Source organism: Gouania willdenowi, chromosome 9 (assembly GCF_900634775.1).
Source record: "Gouania willdenowi chromosome 9, fGouWil2.1, whole genome shotgun sequence".
Lineage (NCBI taxonomy): Eukaryota > Metazoa > Chordata > Actinopteri > Blenniiformes > Gobiesocidae > Gouania > Gouania willdenowi.
Window position 1 is genome coordinate 27,921,689 of NC_041052.1, and position 23,583 is coordinate 27,945,271.

Below are 23,583 nucleotides of genomic sequence, written 5' to 3' on the forward strand. Positions count from 1 at the left end.
GTGCTAAATAGGCTCAATCTGCTAACGGTACTACTATGCAGTTGTACTGTATTTGTATTTTTTGCTGCAGGCCTATACTTTGGCCAGATCTGGATGAATAGAGACTATTGTTTAAAAAAAATACATCAGTTCTAGTGTATTCTTGAAGTATTTGACACTTGTTCTTTATGAAAATGTTACCACCCCCGTGATTCCGGTGAGGTATGGTCCGACTCCAGTCCAATCAGAATAGTCCAACACACAAGGAGCTGCGGGGAACTGGTTAAAAGAAATTAAAGATATCGTTGCTATGGCAACAGCAATAGACCCCAACTGGTGAATGATGTGATTGCTTTTATCCTCGACATTGCAAGGTTGAATATAGAGAAAATTGTCAATCACAAATGTAAAGCTATACGCTCAGAATAATTACATCAACTAAGTAACAATGTTTTAAATTGGCAAAGCTGTGCAAATGTTTGCCAGCAACAATAAGTCATTCAGCAGAGGACAAGTGGAGCGGAGGCAGTGGAGTGGGTGTTTCTTTTCTTGTCATGATTTTGTGGGCTTTCTGGATGAACAGCTCTCAAAGTGAACACATCATGTTTACACTTCAAAAGTTTTTCTATGGCCTTTGACTATGAAACAGATCAAGATAAGGTTGATTAAAAAGACACATTTGTGAGAGCACACACTGGAGTGGCCTTTGATCATGTTAATTTGCTAGCACAATTAAATAAGAGGACTTAAACAGGGATAGAGCTGCAGTGCTGATGCTAAAAACATTTACAATCTGCATTTGTCCATCCATCCATATACCCATCCTAGATTGTATGGGACTTGCTGACCCTCGGGGAAAAGATGCCAACAAATTCCAAATAAAAAAACTGGATATAAGACCATGTGTAACAGTGATGCACACTTTAAAGACAAACTACACCAAAAATGTGTTGTTACTGCTGTCCATTTTAATTTTTTTCAAAATAACCAACAAATGTACATTCCCTGTTATAAGCACTTGTTTTCCTTGGCAACTATGACCAAAATAAATTAGGCTCAGATGTAAACATCTTTATATTCTACAGTTATCCTTAAATATATTCTTTCTTTCACTGTCAAATGTTAATAAACTCTTTGGCATGCATAAAAATCTCTATGACAACACATATGTGAGGACAGTGTCATAACTGGGACAGACATGAAATGCAAATACAATTCTATCACAGGTGGATACAGTTTACTTATGCCAGCCTCTCCTTTACCTCAGACAGGTTGTAATATTTCCAAATATAGACACACCCATTTTGACATTAAATCCAATGGGAAATAAAAGCTGTGAATGTAATGCAAGTCTGTTTTCTGCACATTCTGCAAGATAGTGATCTTACTGTATGTCAGTGAGCACTTTGAATCTCTGGTTTTATAGTCCTAAACCTGTAGGTTGGTGGAGCTCCCCCCTCTAAACTGATTCCTAAACTGCCCTTCATCACTTGAAAGACATATGAAAGATGTTTGGAGGTTACTTGCAAATTAATTTTTTTCCCCTGCACAGTGAAAAATCACATATGGTCACACAGGTTGTTCCGCATGCATATTCTCATATGACAAGGACTGTGTGAAGATGGGGTGAAATATTAAACAGTGCACTCAGAATTTATTTTCTACAGATATCGAGTCTTCCATTCTGACATTATTGAACACCAAAGGCAACATTTCTACACTTAGACGATACAAAACACCAGCCAACTAGTCAAAAACATAAATTACAAAATTGTAAGATAAGCTACAGCAAAATTCCTCTCAGTAGAACTGAAGAGATTTTAGGAAGAACACTTAATGACTGAAAGTGTGAGGCGGCTCCAGCTTGATAACATTCAAGAAGTTTTAATTCCAGTCACATATAGATAAGGATGGCTCAGAAGATTTCAGCATGTCCTTAGGTGTGCTGGGGAGCAAAGGACACAGCTTCACATTCAGGACCAATCGCTGTGAAATTACTAACGGGACATCATTCTTACAAATTCTGTGAAAAAATACCAAAAAAACCCCACAAAATCAGAATTCAATTCAACACTTTGTGAACAGTATCTTGTTTACTTGAATGATATGTGAAAATTCAAAATACCTTCAAAGTCAACAAGTCCATCTCCATTCAAGTCCACATCCCGTAGGATATCTTCTACTTCTTTAAGACCAACCTGGAAACAAAATATCATAAAAGCATAGGTTATCTGGTTACATTGGTTGACCCTATTCTCCCTCAAGCCTTTTTAGGTTGTCTTACTTGTTGGCCCAACAGCTTTCTCATTGCATCTCTCAGCTCTGATGTGCTAATGGCACCATCTCCATTTGTGTCGAACTGGAAACCAAAGACATGAAGAAACATGTAGAGTTACTCTTAAGAAGTGAGCACAGCAGCAATGTCTCTTATCTTGAAGCCAGACACAGAAGCCTACTTTTCAGCCCTTATGGGAATTTGCATATTCTTCCCTAGTGGCAATTGGTTTTGTGAGGCGTTGTGAGGGGTTTGGATGGCATTACTGTGTAAATCTTTCATAAACATCTCCAATTACACATTTATAAATACTCTTATTGCTGATGATCCACAATCATATAAGTGTAAACATAACCCTCTGTAGTGATATAGAAATGTGGAATGAGCAATGCACAAGTTATTGTTTTATTGTATTTTCTGTTCTATTTGAGTTTGGCAACTCCATCTATCCATTCTCCACCCGCTTGCACCTTTTCAGGGTTGCCTATCTTTTTTTTTTAATTTGTTCATGGTAGTTTCTCTAAAACAGCAGTAAAAGAGCAAAGATAAACTAATAATACCAAAAGCAACCAATAACAAAGAACTGAGGGAACATCTTGTAAATTATGTGATAAATGTGATGATTATGATTAGGTGTCCATTGTAAGCCGTGGCCTCAAGAAGTTTGAGGACCTCAATAGGCTACCTTTAGTCTGCACTATCAGCATATTCAGGTATGGAAAATAGATTGATGTAAAAAATTAAAGCAAACATGAGGTAAAACATTTTGCCGATAAAGCCTGAATAATTCTTACCTCTCTAAATGCATCTTTTAGCTCCTTAATTCCGATCATGTCTGCAGTTTCAGCGAGGAGTTTTGGACCCATCAACTCCACAAAATCTTCAAAATCAACATGTCCGCCCACTTATGGAAAAAACAACAAATGTCAAAAATAATAGAACGTGTAAAAGTCAGAAATGTGCAATGCAATTGAGTCCTACAGTTCATGTTTATCCGCTGGCTCAGTTCAATCAGCTCCATTTCAGTGGGCATGTACCCCATGGTTCGCATGCAGTTTCCCAAATCTTTACAGCTGATGAAACCATCTTTGTCTTTGTCAAACTCTTTGAACGCATCCCGCAACTCTGTTGTTACATAAATAACAACATGCTGTTAAGATTGTCAAACAAACTAGTTTATAGAGTAACTTGTTGAAAATGTTACTGTTGAATTGTCTTGAAGGATTACAAAATTAATCCTAAAAAACCTTTGTATTTTGATCAAAATATTAACCAAACATTTACCATCCATTTCTTCTGGCCGAAGCTGTCGATCCTGGAGAAAAGAAAACAAAAAACAAAACATGAGTACAAGTCAAAATTCATTGGATGCAGTCATCTTGTTTATGTCTGTCAATATCCATATGTAGACATACCTCAAATAATCTTAGACCTGGAGAACTGCCCAACTCTAAGTAAAGACTCTCTTGAATGCTTGCAGTGCACTGAAACAATTTCCTATAGTATGAACACAAGTTCTGAAGGGCTGATTCCTGTAAAGCACATCCGGGAACCATAAACTTTGTGTTTGCAAAAGAATGCAACTGTTTCTATTTTTTTCCCTTGGAAGGTTGCGATGAGCAAAACCTTTAAAGGGCAAACAGAGAGCTAGACATATCCCAGAGCCATCATGGGTTAATAACAGGACTAGTAAAAAGTCTAAACACAACACAGAGTGCAGACGTCAGAACTGAAAAAGGATCTGGCCGGAACCAGGGTCAATAAAAACACAGCAGCAGAATAGTATTAGAATTTCATCAAATAATACAACCAATTTATTACTGTTCGATGATTTCCGATGGAAATCTAGCTATTTATACTTGATCATTTATAATGTAAATGATCATAACCAATGACAATGAAGCGTAGAGGAGCAGTATGAGTAGTGGACTATCAAAATGTTTTATAAACAGTATAGTGTCCATAATTAATCAAATTGGGGAGCCTATTTGGTTTCATACCAAAAAACTGTCCCCAGGGGACTCGAGGGGTACTGGGTAAGGGTGGGTCATATGGCACAAACAACAGTGAGAACCCGTTTCCTGACTTGAAGGCATGGGTAAGCAACCTTCTCACTGACCAGGGTAAACCCAAACATACAGGGCAGACAGAGAGTCTAAGGTGTCCCAAAAAGCCCACCCTGGTCTTCTTAGTCTCACCTAAAGCAACTCAAGAAAAGGAGAAAGTACAGCCCATCTAAACAACTTTAGTTCTAGAGCCGATGCTATTTGGAGCTGAGACCGACTGGTCAGTAAAGGCCAAAACATACTCGGAACGGAACGTTAGCGAAGCGGACTCTGCTCGGACTGTCCACAATCCTCTGAGCTTTCATACTCGTTTTTTTTTCCTTTTTTGTGATAATTTTTTTGTTTTTTCCATAGTTCATACCATAGGAAACAATAAAGAGCTAGCAGTTCTTTACATACTGGGTACGGGCATGTGGTCGCAATCACACTGAGTAGCCATTGTTTCTGTACATATCACCCCATCTCTCCCCACACCCTCCCATGCATCTCCACAGAATGCAGCCAAGGCTTAAGAACACTCAGAAGAAAAAGGAAAACATAAACTAAATAAATGAAGAAATAAATAAATAAAAAATGAACTAAAATTTAAAGCCAAAATAAAACCAGGCCAGACCTGCTTAGCTTCTGATACCTAACGAGATCGGGCAATGACAGGTCATCACGGTTTTCCTGCATCCTTGTCTGACCCTGCATCACCAAGGATAATTATGCCTTGCTAGCACTCAAATGCCTTTACCAGGTTAGGTGGGGGTACGAGGGATTTTTTAAATTTTCTAAATGAAAGATTTTTAAAACTGCTTTGACAAAGCATAAAACCTTGTCTCACAGCCTTCATCACAATCATAACTAAAGCAAGCAGATTACTCAGTAGGTTTACCGTAAATTCAGCAGTCCCTTAACTCTAACTGCTTGTGTTGTATGTCGCTTTATAATATAAAAGTGTCTGCTTAAGGAAATTATAAATAAACAATGCCAAAAAGGCTCCACATTTTAGTGAGACAATTTTGAGAGTTTAGTACAACAAATGCTCCAGATAAGAAGAAGCAGAACAAATCCATTCCATTGAAGCAAAAGAGATAATTTAATTCAGCCCCTGTTTGAAGCAACACTTTTCTTTTGCAAAAAATATGCCTTTCCTAAGTGCATGATATGCAAAGGAGTGTATGCTTTGTATATTTTTCACATGTACTGTATGCAAGGGCAGTTGAGCAAGTGGTTGCACATACACTTTGGTTTCTGTCAGTTGAAGGTTCTGGGATCAAAGTTAGGGTTTTTCTATGTTTAATGTCCAGCTTTATTTTATTTCCTCATTTACTTTGTAAGTAATCTGCTCAGTTATGTTTCTGCTTTGGGGTCTGGGTTAAATCTTGTCAGTACGTAAGTGCCGAGAGACTGAGTGTGTGTACATCAGTCAGATGGGTGGTGCTGGATCCTTCACAAAACTGTGTGTATTAACGTAGTTCCGGCTGACCCAAACAGGAAGATACCAACATATGATTATCCCCCCACACATTTTTCCTCTCATCAATATATTTTAAGATGTTCAACTCCTTTAGCTGTAGCAGTATGAAACTGGTTTTCTCTTCTGTCCAGAAGTGCTCCTTTTGCTTCTTGCTCACCATTAATCTACTTCTTTTTCCCGGGAAAGGTCATAGAAGAAAAAGTGGTACATGCGCAGAATGCTTTCTTTGATTTATATCAAGATAACGTAATTGCATGCACAATTAGCTTAACTGTCACATTATCTGGGTGTTAAACGAGCTACGGACTGTCCAAACTGAGCTAATCTGTTTACGCGCATTTAAAAATCCACTAACTATCGCACTATTTATTTAATTTTCTCCAAATGCATTTTAAACACAATTGCTGAGAAGAAATTTACCAAGCGCTTATTTAGAGGAGCACAGGTTTGTTTCATATGTTACTCACAAAAGGAGCGGTATACTCAGTCTCTTCTCACTGTGACATGGATCATTTTAACAGAACTTTGTGTGAGCAAAACAGACTGGACTTGGTAATGAGTTAATAGCATGTTATCACAAATTTGTGTTTATCTTGCACAAGCATGTGTAAACTTTTTTTTTTTTTAAATTTAATGAAAGAACAACAAATGTACATGCATTAATTAAAGAGAATGTTGCAAACTTTCCACTCATCAGTCAAAACTGTTTATTTGCCATTTTGTGCGGACTGGCACCTCACACCTATACACTGTCACAAGAACTGTAAACATACTCTGAGGCAGAGAACAGGCAACTTAAGAATAAAGGTTCACAAAAAGATTTGAAGCCACCAAGACTTCAGGACAAACTGTCTTCCTTAGAAGTACTTTTGGCAGAGCATCAAATTAAAAGTAAAACCAATACCACCTAAGGATGATCTACAAGTTGTTGAGTAGTTCTCAGGATAATAAAATAACACAAAACAGTGTTTATATTTAAACCTCAAAATGAAGTCAAAGAGTGTCAGACCTGTTGCTGTGTAATAACCCTGGTACTAAACATAATAACCCTGGAACAAACTGTCACTGTGAATGTTCATGTACATAAACGTATACTATTTAATTTAAATGTTCACCTACACTACTCATCACTGCACTACTGCACTATTATTATTATTATTATTATTATTATTATTATTATTATTATTATTATTATTATTATTATTATTATTATCTTGTTATATTATTTTTATTTCGTTTTGCACATCTTAATCTAACTACTGTTCATATTTATGTTTATATTTTTTCTAGTTGATTGTTATTATTTAATGTTTACATTATTAGAGAGAGCACAGTTCACCAAGTCAAATTTGTTGTGTATATAACATACATTACATGGCCAATAGAGTTGATTCTGATTCTGAGCTGTTCTGAAAAATATTTGAGTTTATAGAACCATGTTCCTTTCTGGCCATGCTTGTCCCATTATACAATACCTGTTCAGTGCAATGTTTGAGAAGAAGAATCCTAATTAATCACAAAAAACTAAACCATAAAATGAACAACAAAGTCTAAAAACATGCTAGTAATGACAGGAATGTTTTGTGATGTTCTTACCGTTCGAAGGGGCCAGTTTAAGCAGTCTCCCAAAGAAAAAAGAGGCACTGAGCAGGACTTTTTGCCAATTATGTTTGCAGTTTGCACTCTGAAAGGAGTGTAAACTCTGGTTTCAGCAAGACCCATGAAGACTGTGGCACTAACCTGCAGCAACAGCTGATCAAAAAAAAATCTACTGTGAACTATTCTGTCGAGCACCATCTGATTTAGATGAGTACTCCTATGGGCGGTCCGCATCACCAGGCATTGACCAATTCGAATTGAGTGCAACAGAATGAGTGAGACAATACAAGTGACTAGAGGTTGAGAAACCAATGGAGAGAGAGGCCACAGAATGATGCCTGTTAAGGGATGTTTGCGATGTGTTTCAATAAACTGTCATGCAGACTAAACTGTTAGTTTTTCTGTTAACAGCACTGTGGAATCAATACAAATTCACCTCAGGATAAACAAAAGATTAAAATATAACCTTTACAATCAGGGCTCTTCACATATGCTGACATGTTTTTTCCCTTGCACCATAAAATTCAGGCAGGTTAAAGAGAACATTTATTGTCTACCCATTTTTAGTTCTAATCTTTTCCTAATCTGCAAAGACTGACTTCTCAATTTGCAGCCCTTACATTTTATATACGTTTTGCATGCGCCTCTGATCTCCTGTTCTACACCCCACATCCACTACACGAACCGTCCTCTTTAGCCTCAGACAAAGACAAGGTCAGTGTGACCTAGAAGAAGCACACATGTAGCATCAGAGTGATTATTGCCAGCCTGTTTCTTTCAGGTCTACATCTCTGATATTGCATATTGACAAAACAAAGTTATATTTTGATGTGAACAGATAATAAATAAGCATATGGTCTTTACAAGAAAGAAACCATACTTATTCTAAGGCACCTGATCACCATCTGCTCAACTGACACATATATTAGTTTTGTTGTTTAACCTCATCCTGCTACCAGAGCAATAATTGCCTATTTTCAGTGTATTGTTAAAAAGCCGTGCCAAGAACAGGATTTGTGTCTAACATTGAACTCCCTCTCCATCTACAGAGGATGTTTCATCAAAGACCTTTTACAGGTCATGCTAATTCACAGCGCTGCTTACAAACTGACTCGCGAGGGTATTTGTAGAAATGATTGAGTTCTCTCAGAAGCTTTTTTGAAACCCCAAGAGATGATCTCTTATCGGACTGATTCTGGCTTATTAAATGATTAACATGCTACTTCAACATCCTAACCAGATTCTAAACATTGTACGTGGAAGCTTATAAATTGCATCCCTATAGCTTGATTTTTGAGTTTTTTCTTTCTTTTGTATAAATAGATTTTCAGCTCAAATTAGCCTCCAACTCAAGCAGAAACACCCCTGTGATTTCTCTCTAACACACAGTGGACAGATCTCCCATCTGAATTATGCAGCAGTATGAATGTACAAGTATCATCAACATAGGAAACATGACACAGCAACTTCAATCAGAAAGGTCTTCCTGAATGAGATTATATGTGGGAGGCAGAAGCATATTTACAAAGGTTGTATAAGAAAAGGCCGTATAGGTGAAACTTTTCCCTGCTGTGAAATGGTCACTGTTTGCTAACAGCATTAAAATATTTGATATCTGGAGCTGGGCTGTTGTGTAAATACAAACCAAATATATTCTTGATTGGAAAAGAGATACTGCAAATGAAGTGTGATAGTAACAGAATGATAGTGTTGCACCAAGATATGGCAGTCAGGAGGTCACTCCTTGGCTAAGCACAGACACCTGCTGAATATATTGCACATCTAATAGTAAATAACATTTACAATAATAATTATAATCATCAAAATAATAATTAGCAGCAACCATCCAACTAATGCACACACTTTGGATATTTGGAGGTCAGTCCATCACGTAACATAAAGTAAGAAAATAACAAATCCAACACCTAAATTTTAGTTTGCAGTTAAAACCTGTCTTGCTTCTCCAATTCACCTGCAACTGATGCCTATGACATCAAGCAGCTGTGGAGAAGACATAATACCAACAAAGTATGCCTTTTGGGCATTTGACATATGTAAGAAACAACAACAAATGTTTAGGGAGAACATGCAAATGCTGTAGACATCTGACACTTTTGCCTTGAGGCAGCATCATTAACCACAGCCATGAATCAGTGGACAAAAAAATAACATTTTATGCCTGAAATAACAGGTTTTTTTTTTTTTAATTTTATTTTAATGCCTGAAATATGGTTCAAATATGTGAATACTTTAGCTTTAATGTCAAGATAAAGAACTATATGCTCTGATGCATTAATAAATCCTCTTCAAAGTATAAGCTTTTTCTTAAGTTTTAGTCCACAGACATGTCCAAGACCCACTAAGGTTCTGGGTCATACCTTTGGATTCCGACCAACCAGTTGAGAGCCACTGACCTTGAGTAGGCTATTGGAAAAATACAATGAAAGCTCATATCCCAAAATTGAACTTATTGAGTAAACGAAGCTCGTTTGGACATTGATGACATTGAGGTATCACCTGCATTTTGGGGCCTTACCTGTCCAAACAGAGAGCGGAGGATGGTGCGTAAGTGGACATCAGAGGACGCAGCGCTGGACCTCCGAGAGCGCCGAGAGGACCTGCTGGACGCCGGGAGCAGGGAACAGGAAGACGTGGACGGACTGCCGGTGTCTCTCCCTCCTTTGGGCTCGCAGAGAGGAGTTCTGTCGTTGTCGGACGCAGATGGGACCCTGGGCTGCACCTGACGGTGTGTGTGAGGTGGTTCGGGAGGACGGTCTTCCCGGGGATGTTTCCTGCGGTGGTGACGGTGTCCGGGTTTGGACCTCACTTCCATCACTTCTCGGCCTGCCTCTCTGTTCGGCTCCGTCTGAGTGGGAACTTGGCCGCGGGGGGTTTGAGACTTGCTCTTGCCCCGGGTGGCGGCAGTATCCCCGCTGTGCTGGCCACCCCCTTGTGGGGGGTAGCACAGGGGTCTCCGAGCACTGGTGTCGCCTTTAGTCAAACAGGAGGACCCTCTGGCTTTGCCGGTGGGACGATGGTGATGCTGATGCTGACTTCTCCGACTCTCCGCGATGTGCACGGACAACTGAGTCGGTCTCCGCACCGTGGAAGAGGATTTCAGTAAGGAAGTCTTGGAGTCAGATTGGGGGAAGGGGCTGCTCATGGCTGCGGTTCTGCTCCGGTTGGGCTCGGCGTGTCGTTCATCGGCATTCTCTGCCGTGTCCGCTCCATCGCAGCAGCAGCAGCAGCAGCAGCAGCAGCAGCAGCAACAGCAGCAGCAGCAGCAGCAGCAGCAGCAGCAGCAGCAGCAACAGTAGCAGCAACAACAGCAGCAGCAGCAGCAACAACAACAACAGCAACAACAGCAGCAGCAGCTACCGGGCTCAGCTCAGCACCTATGGCTCCGCTCTCACATGTCTCTGCAGAGCGTTACCTCTTCACTGATTTTAAGGTTTGTCTGTGACATCCTCTGACGTAGAGGAGCTGCATCAACAACCAACATTCAGCAAAACTACCCATAATAAATTACAATAATAGCTTGTAAATATTATAAACACAAGGCTACTATTTTCACCAATAATCTGACCTTCTTCTTCTTTTTTTCTTTTTTTTTTCAATCAAAATGTGCTGAATGATTTAATAAGAATGCATCCTTCATTGTTCACCGTATTGAAATTCTCAGCATTTTTGCCCATTTCCCCTGGGGGTGGCGGTGGGCTGCCGGCTGTAGGCGGTCCTCAACCACTAAGCCACAACTACTCCCATTCTGTATGTTATCCTACAAAATAACTGTTTATTTTTTACTCATAAAAAAAAAAAAAAAATCAAAATCCAAACACCCATCATGCCCAGCATTCGCCAAAAATAACCTTTTTTACACAGCTGATCAAACTTTAATCAACAATTCATTCATCATTGTTGTTTGCCTATTTGTTTGATTGCACAAATCTAATGAAGTCTTTCGCTACGATAATAAAAAATGACCTCAAAGCTTAGTATGGGTCTGGGTATCATTGGATAATCCCAAATTCATCTGTAAACCAAAATGAAATAACCGTTTTTCTTCCTCTCCTTTTCAAACAAAAAACAAGAAAACCGTTTTTAATCAAAAAACCATAAAACAAATCAAAATTGGCCCATTTTTTGATTGTCGTGTGTCATTTTCTCCTTTTCCCTTTTACAATTGAAAACTGAAAAACAGCAGTTTCCTTTTTCCATTCTGAACTCTGAAACAAAAAACAAAATGACGTGACAGGAGGTCACGTGGTCTGACTATTTTATTTTATTTTTTTCAGCTGACATGCGGAAGTGATCGTGTCAGAATAACAGCATAGAGGGAGAGATAATATATAAAGCAGGCACATGATCTATCACAGAGGGTGAGACGTCATCAAAAAGCCTTACAAAAGCTACATAAAGATGCATTTTTGATTTCGACATGAAATTAAGCTGATGCTCGCGACCAGCACGCACAGAGTTACAAAAAATGACCAGCAGGTGGCACTGTGGGGATACGTTTCTTCTTTACAAGCGTGATTTCATGAATGTTCACGTGTAAAAAAGATATAGTAAACACATGAGTTGGAGATTGTCTTTTTATGAACCATATGGCTTAAACAGTAATGTAATTTTGGAGCTTTTAAATAAGCTCAGAGCAGGCTTGGTTTATTTGTTGTTATTATTTAATTTTATCAGTTTTTATTTAAGTTTGCATTTCTAATAATTAAATAGCTGCTATATGATACCATAAGGCAAATCTATATACAATATAAAAAGTGCAGTGTGTTACCAGGAAGAAAACATGGGCACAATGAACATCCTAGTAAAACGTCAAAGTTACTGTAACTATCTATAGGTTTACAAGCAAAACATTTCTCCTAAATCCAACTTGCATCACAAGATCATTATCTATTGGCAATCATTAATCAAATGTATTATCATACCTGGTACATTTACAACATTTATTTTGTATTTATTTACTTTTTGTCATTATTAATGTTGTTGTTGTTGTTGTTATTATTAAATACCTGGACAAACTTAAAGGTGCCTTAATAGAGGGCATTTTTGCAGTTAGTACAGACAGTTTGAAGTCTTTATTGTGAGGTTAGGATTCTGATGGCCTGGGGAATTAAACTATTGCTGGACCTAGCAGTTCTGTGTCTGATGCTGTGGAACATGTGTCAAACTCAAGGCCCGGGGGCCAAATCCGGCCCTTTAGAGCATCAAATTCTGCCCGCAGGATAAAGTTGGAATTACAGAAAACATGAATCATTAACTTTGTCACTGTTTCATAGCTGACATATTCTGAACATTTATCTCAATTTCCTAACATTTAGCTTATGTTTCCTTCATTTGATTTGTTTTATATCATTGTTAAAAATGTGTAAACATGAAAAAAAATCTAAATAAAAAAGTTAAATCTAAATAAAAATGTTCAATCTAAATATTAAACCTAAATTTAAACATTTCATCTAAATCTAAATTCGCTGAGAGTACCGGCATGCTGAATGTCAACTCACTTTTGCCAGTGATGAAGACACCAAGGATGCAGAAGACCTTGGAGTGTGGGGTGTTTGGAGTGTGGGATTGACAGGCGTTGACCAGCCAACCTTATATAATTTAGCTTTACACTCTGTGACTGATTTTAACATTTAGGGCCTGTACTACAAAGCTAGATAAGTGAAGCCTGTCTTTATCTCCATTAGCGGGATTCACCTAACTTAACATTCTCCGTCAGACAGAAGCTGGACTAAGAAGCACAATATAAACTTATGCTGCATTTACACCGAACGCGTTTTTTGCGGCACACGCGAACAGATTACATGCAAAGTCAATGGTTTTGATGCGCTGGGAGGCGAATTATTCGCTGGTGGGGCGGCGCGGCCTGTTATTTTAACCGGGACCAGGACCAGGAAGGATTTGGTGTGGAGGAGAATCAGCGAGGAGGTGGAGCAGCAGGTAAATGTTCTCTCTGTAGTTTTCATCTTTGAAAGTCGGCAGTGAGCGAGGATAGCATTAGCTAATGATAGCATTAGCCGCTAACACCAGCTTTTTTCACTGATGGTTTATGAGAGGAAAAAATGTCAGTAGAAGCGTAGTGGGTCAGCTGCAGGAACATCCAAACGGTGGAAATACCCTGTGGTCATGTCCTTTGTCGACTCCTTTGTTTCACCGCGAGAGACAAGCAGCAACATGGGGCAGAGGGTTGAGGAAGACAGGACCGCAAAGTATGGTCAACCATCAGAGACTGGAGGTTTGTTTATCAGTGCAGACATATAGAAATATATACCAGGTTAATATTCAGGCCGTTATGCATCACAGGGCTTCTTCTAGTGGGGGGGTCTAAATCTAGTATAATGATTTAAAATGTATTGTAATGTGTTTCATATATTGTTTGCTGTCACTCAGAGGTAAACAATCAAATGAGTGATGGAGAAGGACAGGGAGGGGGAACAGATAGTGTTCAGGGAGCAGGAGATGGTGATGATGGTGCTGCCGCAGCATCTTCTGCAGAAACAAGTGCAGCCAAACCATCTGATATGAACATGACAGAAGTTGTTTTGCACTCTGTTATAAATCAAATGTATCTATAAGTGCTTGGTATATCAGTGATGACAATGTTGATCATTACCTAATTTAATGTTTAATTAAAATATATCTATGATCTTATTTAAGTAACAGTGACTTGATAATCTATTAATATATATATATAATATGTTTGTTTATTTTTAAGAAAAAAGAGCAAAGAAGAGGCCCAGCCAAGGCTCTCCAAGAGAGGTGGAGCAGCTTATCCTACAGACCTTCAGGAGACCACCTCCTCATCACCAGCTCTGACTGAGGATGAGATGTTTTTAAGAGGTCTGCTTCCTACCCTACAAAAAGTGCCACCAGAATTTAGGGAACGTTAAATTTCAAAGTTATAAACTTCTTGATTATCATCCGGAGACAATAAATTTGGAAAATTTTAATTAGGTTTTTGATTGGGCTGGATAGGCTGGGGTGGGCGGCACTCTTTGCATGGCAGGAACCACATTGTGAATAGTTTATACTAGTTTGTTTATTATGTAAGTATTATAATATTGAAGTAAATAATTTTCTTTAAAATTGAGGTATTATAATGTTAATGTACATGGTGTTCTTTCAGAATTGTTGATTAAAAACACATTTTGAAGTGTACTTTTGCTTTCTTTTTAATTTCTATCAATGCATATTAACAGCTATGTGTACATCACATCTAGGTTATATATTTTGCTCATACAATAATATATAGTTCCCTCATATTGATTCTCTATGAGACCTTTAATGCCTTAAATTAATTTCAGAGGTGAGGTTTCTGGGATTATTTCTTTCTATATAAAAATGAAGCTGAAGTTCGCTCTATAGAAGTTGGCTCTTAAAAAAGTCATTTTGGGTGTGCTGGTGCAATATGTCGAGCATGGAACAGCTCCTGCAGAGAAGTACGATGTGAAGACCTCTCGTCCATAGCTGTTAGCTGTGGTCCTGAAGGAGTCACCTGTGGCCAGATACCTGCACAGTGAACAACATAGAAAAGCTCAGATCATTGATAATGAGATATATATAATGTGGGTGTGTGTACGTGTGCATAAAGGGGGAGAGATTAAGGAGAGAACAGGCCTTATCTCCCAGAATGTGTTGCCAGATGACAATAATTAACAGTAGTGAATAACTAATGATTTATGAATTAATAATAATATATGAGTTAAAAACAATAAATATTTTTAATGAAACAAGCCTTATCTTCCAGAATAGGTCTCCAGAGGACAAAAAATAACAATAGTAAATAATTTATTATAATGATTAACTTTAATTTTAATTGTAATATATTTATGATAAAGACAATAATAAAGCAGGCCTTATCTCCCAGAACAGGTATCTCCAGAAAACAATAATTGTAATAATTCTGCTTTTAAATTCCCTTGAGATTAATATAGTATTTATCTATCTTTATTGTGTATTTGAGAGATATGTCTGATGAATCATGGCATCTTCAGTTGCTTATGAAACTTACCGGAGACAGACAGACAGTCGTTCGGCTGCAGAGATGGAGCTCCGGTAGCTAGTATCCTGCCGGGACATCCGTGGGCCAATTCGACCCAGCAGGTCGTTGAATCGGGCGCTGGTCATCCACAGGTACCGCTGGAAGCAGTCATCATCCAGGCATAGCTCCTGAAGCAGGCAGTGAAGCTCACCGAGTTGGATGTGGTGCTGGTTAACCTGGTGAAGCCAGGAAAGCCAACGTTTCTTCCTCTTCCGAGGGTAAGGAACAGTGAATTGACGGGGGTCCTCCATAGTTGATGGTGGAAACAAACAGAGCCTGGTTGTCGCCTTTTTGGGAGTCTGGTGGGCGGAGCTTCGCTTCAGACACGAATATGAAGCAAGGGAAACATTTTTTGATCCTGCGAATACTGCGGAAGGTTTCGTGCGACAGACGCGAACAGTCCCGCAGAAAACGCGTTTGGTGTGAACGCAGCATTAGTAATTTAACCCAGGTGATTTCAGACAGGGTGCATGCACGCTCCTGTGACAGGAGTGGAGATTACTGTGTCAGACCAATCACAAACACATAGACACTGTGTAGGGCAATTTACTTAACAATTGATAAACAATTCTTTAAAAATGTGAAGAATTAAAATCCATAATTCAGACCAAAAACAACAGTGTTGCTGCAGAAAAAGCAGGAACTAAGGAACACAAGCAGGAAGCTGCTGACACTGTTAATGTGTAGAAGTGTGAGATTATCCAATATGAATCCATGAGATGATAAACGGACAGCGCTCTGATCAGTTTCACTTTATTACAGCACACACATGTTTTATTCACATAGTCCTCAATTTATCACTCACACACTGGGATGAGAGCACATTGTTCCTGCTGTCATTGTCACTATATAGGATGTAGTTTATGAAGGAATGAAAGAATGAATGATCAGGGGGCCTCATTCACTGCTGGATAGTGGAGCCTGGAAGTCATGATGTGTCTATGATACAGACGGATCATTCCTTCATCTACAGCTGACTGTAGATCAGTCCATCAGCGGTAAAGGTTGTGTCGAAGTGTCTTTGGGCAAGACACCGAACCCCAAGTTGCTCCCAGTGGTTGCCTAGCTGCCTTGCATGGCAGCTCTGTCCCATTGGTGTGTGAATGTGAATACTTACTTACTGTCAGATCTGCACCACCAGGATCTTCTAACAATAGACAGCTCACTTTACAAGAGAATTGATTGGTCAGAAGGTGGGACTTTAGTACTTGCTCAGATCTTTTCCAGCACTAAAACTGGTCCTGACCAGATTAGGTGTTCACCCTAAATTACCATGGTGATTTAGCCCGGAAGGAAGTTAGTCAGCATCATGGTATAGGACAGACCGATTAAATCCCGGAAGAGGGAATCCAGATTCGTAGTACAGGCCTTTAGATTCAACATTTCTATTGAACTTTTATATTTAGATTTACCATTTATATTTAACTTTTATGTTTACACATTTTAACAATGATATAAAACATGCTGTTTTACATGAATTTGTCTAAAATGAATGAAGAATGAGCTAAATTTTCAGAATCTGTCAGTTATGAAACAGTGTCTAAGTTTTTACATTCTGCACCCAGTATCTATCCAGCAGGAATTTCACTGCCTTACGCCCTATGACTGCTGGGATTGGCTCCAGCATCCCCTGTGACCTTGTACAGGAAGAAGCAGGTATAGAAGATGAATAAGGCCAAGACTCATTGGTTATCAGGAGAAATCAGCCTATCACACTCCACCCAGCTGTAGAGGTGGTCAACATCACAAATAAGCTGATGGTGCAGTTAACAGATCATCTGGACTGGTCACACTTCATCTATGGTCTACTAAACCCAGCAGCATCTGAACTTGATGTGTGGGATGTCCACTACATTCTACTGGGGAACCATCAATCTTTATGTTCCTCTGCTTCAGCAGCTTCAGACAGGAGGTTTCTGCAGTGAGTGGTGAGGATGACACAGAAGCTCATTCATCATGTGGTCCTTTTTTTGGGAAGATGTTCCACAGCAGGGATTGTCATAGTTTAGTTAAGGGGCCAAAAATGAACCAGTTTGATCTCGAGTGGCCTGCAAATTTTAGGCATTTTTAACATTATTCTGCCTTATAAATTCAATGTAAAGTAATGGAAGTTACAAACAATATCTAATCTGTCAATTTCCTTGAGTTTTTAACTATATTTTATTCAATTTAAAATACATTTTGGAAAAGATAAAGCTTTGTTTTTCAACAATTTGTGATAAATAATGACTGCCACCATGCGATATAAGCGTGGGAAATCTCTGAGGCCTGGCAAATTTTCTGGATTTTCATTGAATTTATGTAATTGGAAGGGCTGAGATATCTACAATTGAATTATTTGGTTCTACACAATGATTCATGCTTTCTGTAATTCCCACTTTATCCTGCGGGCGACATTTGATGCTCTAAAGGGCTGGATTTGACCCCCGGGCCTTGAGTTTGGCACGTAAAGCAAGGGCGACGAGAAAGCGCATCTGCATTACCATGGCACACCCACGGTCTATGGACTACAGTGAAGTCATAAGCTTGTAGTTCCTCAATCCATCGCGCTAACTGAACTTCTGGTTCTTTGAAGTTCATTAGCCACTGTAACGCTGAGTGATCAGTCCTGACTGTGTAATGGAGACCCGCAAGGTAATACTTAAGTGAACGGCAGAAACAACAGCCAGTAACTCCCGTCTTGTGACACAGTAACGGTGCTCTGCTTTGTTAAAAGTTCTACTGTTGTATGCCACTACCTTTTCTCCACTCTGGGTCACTTGAGTTAACACTGCTGACATCTGTGTCTACAATAAATGATAAGTTGGCATCAGGGGGGACAAGGATTGGGGACTCTTCTAAGGCATTCCGAAGTGTAGTGAACATTGTCTCAAACTCCTCTGTCCAATCAAAACCTCTTTCTGTAGTTGGCGAAACAGTGGGGCTGCTATTCAGGAAAATCCCATTACAAATCTCTTGTAGTAAGATGCCAGAAACCAGAGTGGGCCACTCTTTCACTGCCTTTACCTTCTCATTCAAGGTGCCCCCACCCCCACTGAGCTTGTGACCCAGAAACGAGATTTCGTGTCTTATAAAGCAACACTTCTGGAGGTGTAACTTCAGACCTGCTTGAGCTATTCTTCCCAACACCCTTCTAAGTCCATCCAGTGTAGTCTTAAATTATGTCCCATGCACCAAGATGTTGTCTAGGTACACAACACACTCACTCTTTGGACTACTCGCCAGCACTGTGTCCATTTGTCTCTCAAACACGTCACACAAACCAAATGGCAGGACCTTAAATCGCCAGAGGCCCCCGTTTGTGATGAACGCTGTCTTTGGTCTGGTTTGGGGGCGAGCAAAACCCGCCAGTATCCACTACGGAGGTCCAATGAGCAAAACCAAGACAGCCAGACACAACATCCACTGCCTCATCAATGCGAGGCAGGGGGTAGGGATCTTTTCTGGTCACATTGTTGAGCGGCCAGAAGTCCACGCAGAAACACCATTTATCCTTTTGTTTCTTTGGGGGAATCATGATAGGATAAGCCCAAGGGCTGCTCAAAGGCTCGATTATTCCCGCCCTCTGTATTTCCCAGTGTGTTTTATCTGCCGCTGCCTGCTTTGCCAAAGGAAGCCGACAAGGTCTCATCCAAATTGGTGGAGCATCTCCTGTATCAATGTCATGTTGGATTAGATCCGTTTGACCAAATTCATCTTCTGACAACGAGAAACAGTTTTTAAATTCCATGAGAAGTCGAAAAATCAGGTCCTGCTCTATATCAGACAGTCAATCACAATTTATTTCCCAAATACCTCTAACAGCCAGCATTCGAGCATTAGGATCAGTCTTTGAAGTGGGCCCCCCTGGGTCAATGTCACATGCCACAGGACCAGCAGGGGGTGTAGGGGGTGAGGACGTCACAGGAGTAGCATCAGTCCCAAAAAGCATCCTGGCAGAGTCACAGGAGTTGCCTCTGCTTGGTTTGGCTGTGGCTTCCGCCTAAACATCTGGATGACTTCACCATCAACAAATGTGAGGGTCCCCCTCTTGATGTCCATCACACAGTCCAGAGCTCCAAGTACATTCACACCCAAAATACAGTTGTTTAGAGCAGCCACCCAGACTTGGCAACGAACCCCTTTACATCCAATGCTTAGTGACACTGCTGCTTCTCCCAGCATGGGAGCCTTTTCACTTGTGACAGTTTGGAGTATACACAGGGTTGGGAGTATGGAAACACTGTCATCGAGTCCATCTGGCCTCATTAAAGTTGCAGAGGAGGCTGTATCCACTAACGCAGAACAGCGTACCATCATGGAAACATACCAACAGTCTTTCACTCAGGTTTTTCCCAGGTTCATCACTTGCACTGGCTGGCCATCCCCTCTGTCCTGTGACCACCGGGACGACAAATAAGGGCCCTGCATTGTCCTGATCATGCGGACCCCATCCCGTTTCCCTGCTTCGTCGTGACTTGTGGGCAGCATCGTAGCAGGTGACCAGCTTTGCCACATCCCCAGCAGAGCAGCCTGCGGAGTCTGGGTTATGGATCGTCTTTTAAAATGGCCGATCGCACCAGCTGAGTCAACTCTCACTCAGTCTGATTCCTTTGGTGCCCCCTCTGACACGTTCACTGCTCTCACCCTTGGTGGTTCGGATGGTGTATTTCTGCAGGGGTCAGCATAGAGCATCTCTCTCTCTAGCCCAACTCCAGCGCTTCCTTAAGGGATCTGGGATGAGCCAGTAATGTCTGAATACGCAGCTCGGGAGGCAGCAGGGCTTGGAGGAAGTGGTTCCTTGTCAGCTCACCCTGAGTGTCAGGTGGCATGCGATGGACCAGACCCTCACTATCATTAGCAAGTTCTCTCCCAACGGTGGTTATACAGCTCAGTACGCAGCAGACTATCAGCAGAATAATGTCCAAACTGCCTCCTCAATGCCGCTACTAATGCATCATAGTCTCTCCTATCAGCAGGGCAGAGCAGTTGCAAGCTTCTAAGAGACACATAGACAGCTGAAGAACTTTCTCCTCTCTGCACCACCTGGAAACTTCTGCTAACAGTTCAAATTGGGCGTGGAAAGCATCCCAGTCAGCATGTCCATCATACCTGGGTGTCTTTATTGGTGGTGGAGCAAAACCCCGTATCTCACTTTTTCCATGTGTCTCCACAGGACAGAGCACCGTGGGGTTGGGTGTGTTTGCGCTCATCAGCTAGATGGTGGAGCCAGAGGGCTGCCTGATCGGCTAACTCCAAAGTCATTCCTCTCCCCCACCCTTTGTAGCCAGAAACGTCGGGAGCTGCGGCTCCGGGTGGATCCAAATCACCAGCCTCCTCCTCCTGCTTGAATCTGTGGGAACAGCGTGTTCTCCGCATTCTCCCTTACACCTGCCCTTTTTTTCAGCCTCCCAGGCAATCAACACGCAGAACACATATAAACAAAGACGAACATGCATGTAACAATGATGCCTTCAAAGCCATGGGAAACTACAACATCTGTTAACCATTAAATAAACTACATGTGGAGCATAACATAGGACCCAGTCCGTTACAATATGTATTTTTTTTCCTCTGATGCTCTACCCATCATTTCACAGATTTACTCACAATAAGATTAATTTGAATTGGGAGGTCTGTAGGCACACCCTACCAAAATTGGTTTTCCATGAAAAGGGTGTAACTGAACCCGTATACTTTCTTCATTCTGTATCACAAGATCAGGGAGTAATTTAGGGCTTGTAAGGGCAAAATTGGTTAATTATGTTTACTAATACATATTTACTCATATATTTACTCATATATTAACTCATATATTTACTCATAGACCTTATTATTTTTAAGGCTTTAAGTTGTAATATCATTTCTGCTGTCTCATGCTCTTTCTAAGGTCAGTTACCCGTTCTCCCATAACATAGTTTTATCTGAAGGCCAGACGCACACACACCCCAGAGTCTCACACACATACACACATCCCATACACACTCATTCACACACACACACGTGCACACACACACACACACACACACACACACACACACACACACACACACACACACACACACACACACACACACACACACACACACACACACACACTCCTACGCATGTGACTAACAGCCAGATACCAGGTGACGCCAACCCCAAGGGAAACTGCCCTCTTCTTCCCCCTCCTGTCTCTTCTTCTCTTTCTTATCTCTGATAGGGGGGAGAGGGACAGTGGGGTAGTAGTGTGTGATGTGTGTGAACAGTTGTCCAGTCTGATTTCATCCTACGGCCGGAGCGGTGTTCTCTTTTTTTGACCATCTTCCTTGTACCTTTTTTATTTAGTTTAGAATAAAACCGTTTTTATTAATTCATCATCTCTTCAGTCTGGTCTTCATCATTTACCAACGCAGAGGGTGTTTGCCAAGTTAAAGACGAGGTAACCGTAAATTTCACCGTAACACACTAACATTGTCCTTAATGTACTGTATAAGGCAACGCCTCCTCCAAATACATTTCTGTCTTAACTATATAGTGCATAACCATCAACATTGAGTTTGTTATTGTCAAAAGTACTGTCCAAATGTGTTTCAGAAAGGGAAAGTACACAAACTATTTGTATTCAGCAAAGATTCAATCTCGTAAACTTTATTTCTCAGGCTACAAATATTAATATGGGCTATATAAAACACTTTGGTGTTATGTCTTTGGTATATTCATTATATGTGTAGGCAGTGCTTAACAGTGTTTGGAATAACGGCGTTTTTTTTTTTTTGTAACGGGGTAATCTAACTCATTACTTTTTATGCCGTTACAATGCCGTAAATGCGGTGCGTTACATGCATTGATTGAATAAACTGTTATCTGAAAGCATTCCCGGCTTCTTACTCAGCTGTAGTGAGGAGGTGGGTTAAAAACAAGGTGAGCGATTATGATTGGCTTAGGCGGCGTCATGTTTCATAGTAGGTCCGACGGACCGGTATTACAGACGGACACATTTCTGGTGGATGTTTTTAACCCGCCAGAACAGAGAAGAACAGAGAAGAAGACATCGAAACACGTATGAAAGTACGTGAAAGTTAATTAGGATACTCTTATATTTTTCATATTAGGCTATCATATCATAATACCGGTCCGTCGCAAACACTTCCGTTGTGGCCATTTTGCATTCGTGTTGTGACCTTTTTGCATTCGTGTTTTTCTGTAAATGCATTCACCTGACACTTCCCAGCCACCGTAGTTTTCCGTGCGTTTCGGCTTCTCTCTCAGCTGAACGTACAGATATTAGCAGCACTTTGAGCACTGTTATCAATGTGAGCGTCTCGGCCATGACGTGTGCTAACCCCTGTGCGCGTCTGTAACACACACACGCACACACACAGAGAGAGAGAGGCACACACACACAGAGAGAGAGAGAGAGAGAGACACACAGAGAGAGAGGGACACACACACACACACCCACACAGACAGAGAGATAGACACACACACAGAGAGAGACACAGAGAGATGATTTACACATACACACACACTGTTGGACTCTATCCAGGCGTAGCGCCCCTCATTGGCCAGTTTACTGAAAGGTCACGTGATTAAGACGCTGCATACTTGTAATACGGTCTGCTATTAATACATAGATTCCCAAAACTAACACCGTTAGCGCCACAACGTTGTGGTTTCTCACCTTGCCCTCTGCCTACAGAATAGTGCAAAGCCATTGCAACACACACACACACACACACACAGACTATTTTTATTCTTTTTATTTTTAATTTCATTTGATTTAATTTTGATATATCTGGGGTCCACTCTAAAATACCAATGAGCAACACATACTCAAACACACACACAGATGATTACAGTATTTCATTTTATTTTTTTTTAATATTACTGTTATCATCATTATAATTTTTTTTATTATTTTATTGTTAGTTTCTGTTGGCTTTGCTGTTGTCCCCTGAAGAAAACGACATCTTCAATGAAAGCCCTTAATGAATGGAATCACCTTCAACTCTTATGCTAATGAAATGTCAACATCATTCAAAGGACCAAGCTTCAGAAGGAAATCGACTATCAAAGGACTCAACTCTCACATTCAGCAAAGCAATGCTGTAACAAAATGACTCGCTCAGTCCCAAGTCAACTCTTCATCGTCTATGGAATGGGCCAATGCTGGGATTAA

The 23,583-nt window shown here is 40.4% G+C and overlaps 1 protein-coding gene across 1 annotated transcript; it reads right to left on the minus strand.

The window, feature by feature from the left end:
- Positions 1-949: 949 nt before the first annotated feature.
- Positions 950-10,855, minus strand: cabp1a (calcium binding protein 1a). Its single transcript, XM_028457400.1, has 7 exons — positions 9,918-10,855; positions 3,539-3,569; positions 3,236-3,379; positions 3,049-3,158; positions 2,264-2,338; positions 2,105-2,177; positions 950-2,002 (listed from the first exon to the last, which is right to left on the minus strand). The coding sequence occupies exons 1-7, from the start codon at positions 10,542-10,544 to the stop codon at positions 1,977-1,979; spliced, it is 1,086 nt and encodes a 361-aa protein (XP_028313201.1). The 5' UTR covers positions 10,545-10,855; the 3' UTR covers positions 950-1,976.
- Positions 10,856-23,583: the final 12,728 nt, after the last annotated feature.